Here is a 1,042-nt window from a genome sequence, read left to right as displayed (position 1 = left end):
TGCGCGACCTCGAGGCGCTTCCAGAGCTCGTGGGTCACGGGCTCGAGGCTCGCCTGGTCCGACTCGCAGAGGCCCCAGGGGTCGACGAGCGCCGCCTCGAACTCGTGCAGGATCCAGACCTTGCGCGCGCCGCGGTCGTCGCCGCGCGCGTGCGCGATCTCCATCGCGGCCCGCAGCTCGCGCTGCCGCGATGCGCTCCGTGAAGGACTGCGACCCGTCGTTGTCGTACCACGCGACCGTGTCGTCGTCGCCGGACGCCGACAGCACGTCGACGTCGCCGTCGCCGTCGACGTCGATGGCGAAGACGGACCAGGCCGCGTCCGCTGCGTCGCTGATGACGTGCGCCGCGAACGAGACGGCGCAGGAGTCCTCCGCTCCGGCGACGGCGACCGCGATCGCCGCCGCCAAGGCGCGCCGCCACATGGGTTTTTCAGCTGCCGGACTTGCCGGGCAGCCCGCCCAGTGGAAATAAGACTTAGTGTCGATCCTCTCCAATGCGGCCTTGCAAGGAATTTGCACTTCAAACAGACTCATACTTCGTCCTCTCGCTCAGCTTGTGACTCAAGCGTCGGGCGGCCCGAAAACCAGCAGCAGCGCAACGCTCCGCGGGCATGGCGCTGAAGCGCGTCGTCGTCTTCGGCGGCAACGGCTTCGTCGGCAGCGCCGTGCTCCAGCGGCTCGCCGGCGTCGCGGGCGTCGAGGCCGTGAGCGTGTCGCGGTCCGGCTCCGCGCCGGCGCACGCGGCGACCTGGGGCGACGCCGTGGACTGGCGCGCGGGCGACGCGCTCGACGCGGCGACGTTCGGCGACGCGCTCGACGGCGCGGCCGCGGTCGTCGCGAGCGTCGGGACGCCGCCGCTGCCCGGCGCGGACCGGCGCGACAACGGCGATACGGTCCGCGGCGTCCTCGCCGCGGCGGCCGCCGCCGGCGTGCCCCGCGCGGTCGTCGTCGGCGCGACGATGCCGCCCTGGCTCGGGTCCCTGTCCGCGGGCTACGCGGCGGGCAAGCGCGACGCCGAGGCGGCGGCCGAGGCCTTCGCCGC

General features: G+C 73.8%; 1 protein-coding gene across 1 annotated transcript in view; it reads left to right on the top strand.

Moving 5' to 3' along the window:
• Positions 1–611: 611 nt before the first annotated feature.
• Positions 612–1,042, top strand: part of AURANDRAFT_69103 (hypothetical protein) — a gene marked incomplete at both ends in the record, with an annotated part of 2,958 nt that continues 2,527 nt past the window's right edge. Inside the window, one exon of the mRNA XM_009044852.1 lies at positions 612–982. Coding sequence (XP_009043100.1) covers positions 612–982 — 371 coding nt within the window. The remainder of the gene's footprint in view (positions 983–1,042) is intronic.

The sequence above is a fragment of the Aureococcus anophagefferens genome (genome assembly GCF_000186865.1).
Source record: "Aureococcus anophagefferens unplaced genomic scaffold AURANscaffold_927, whole genome shotgun sequence".
Classification (NCBI taxonomy): domain Eukaryota; class Pelagophyceae; order Pelagomonadales; family Pelagomonadaceae; genus Aureococcus; species Aureococcus anophagefferens.
This window is presented reverse-complemented; position numbering and strand designations above follow the sequence as displayed.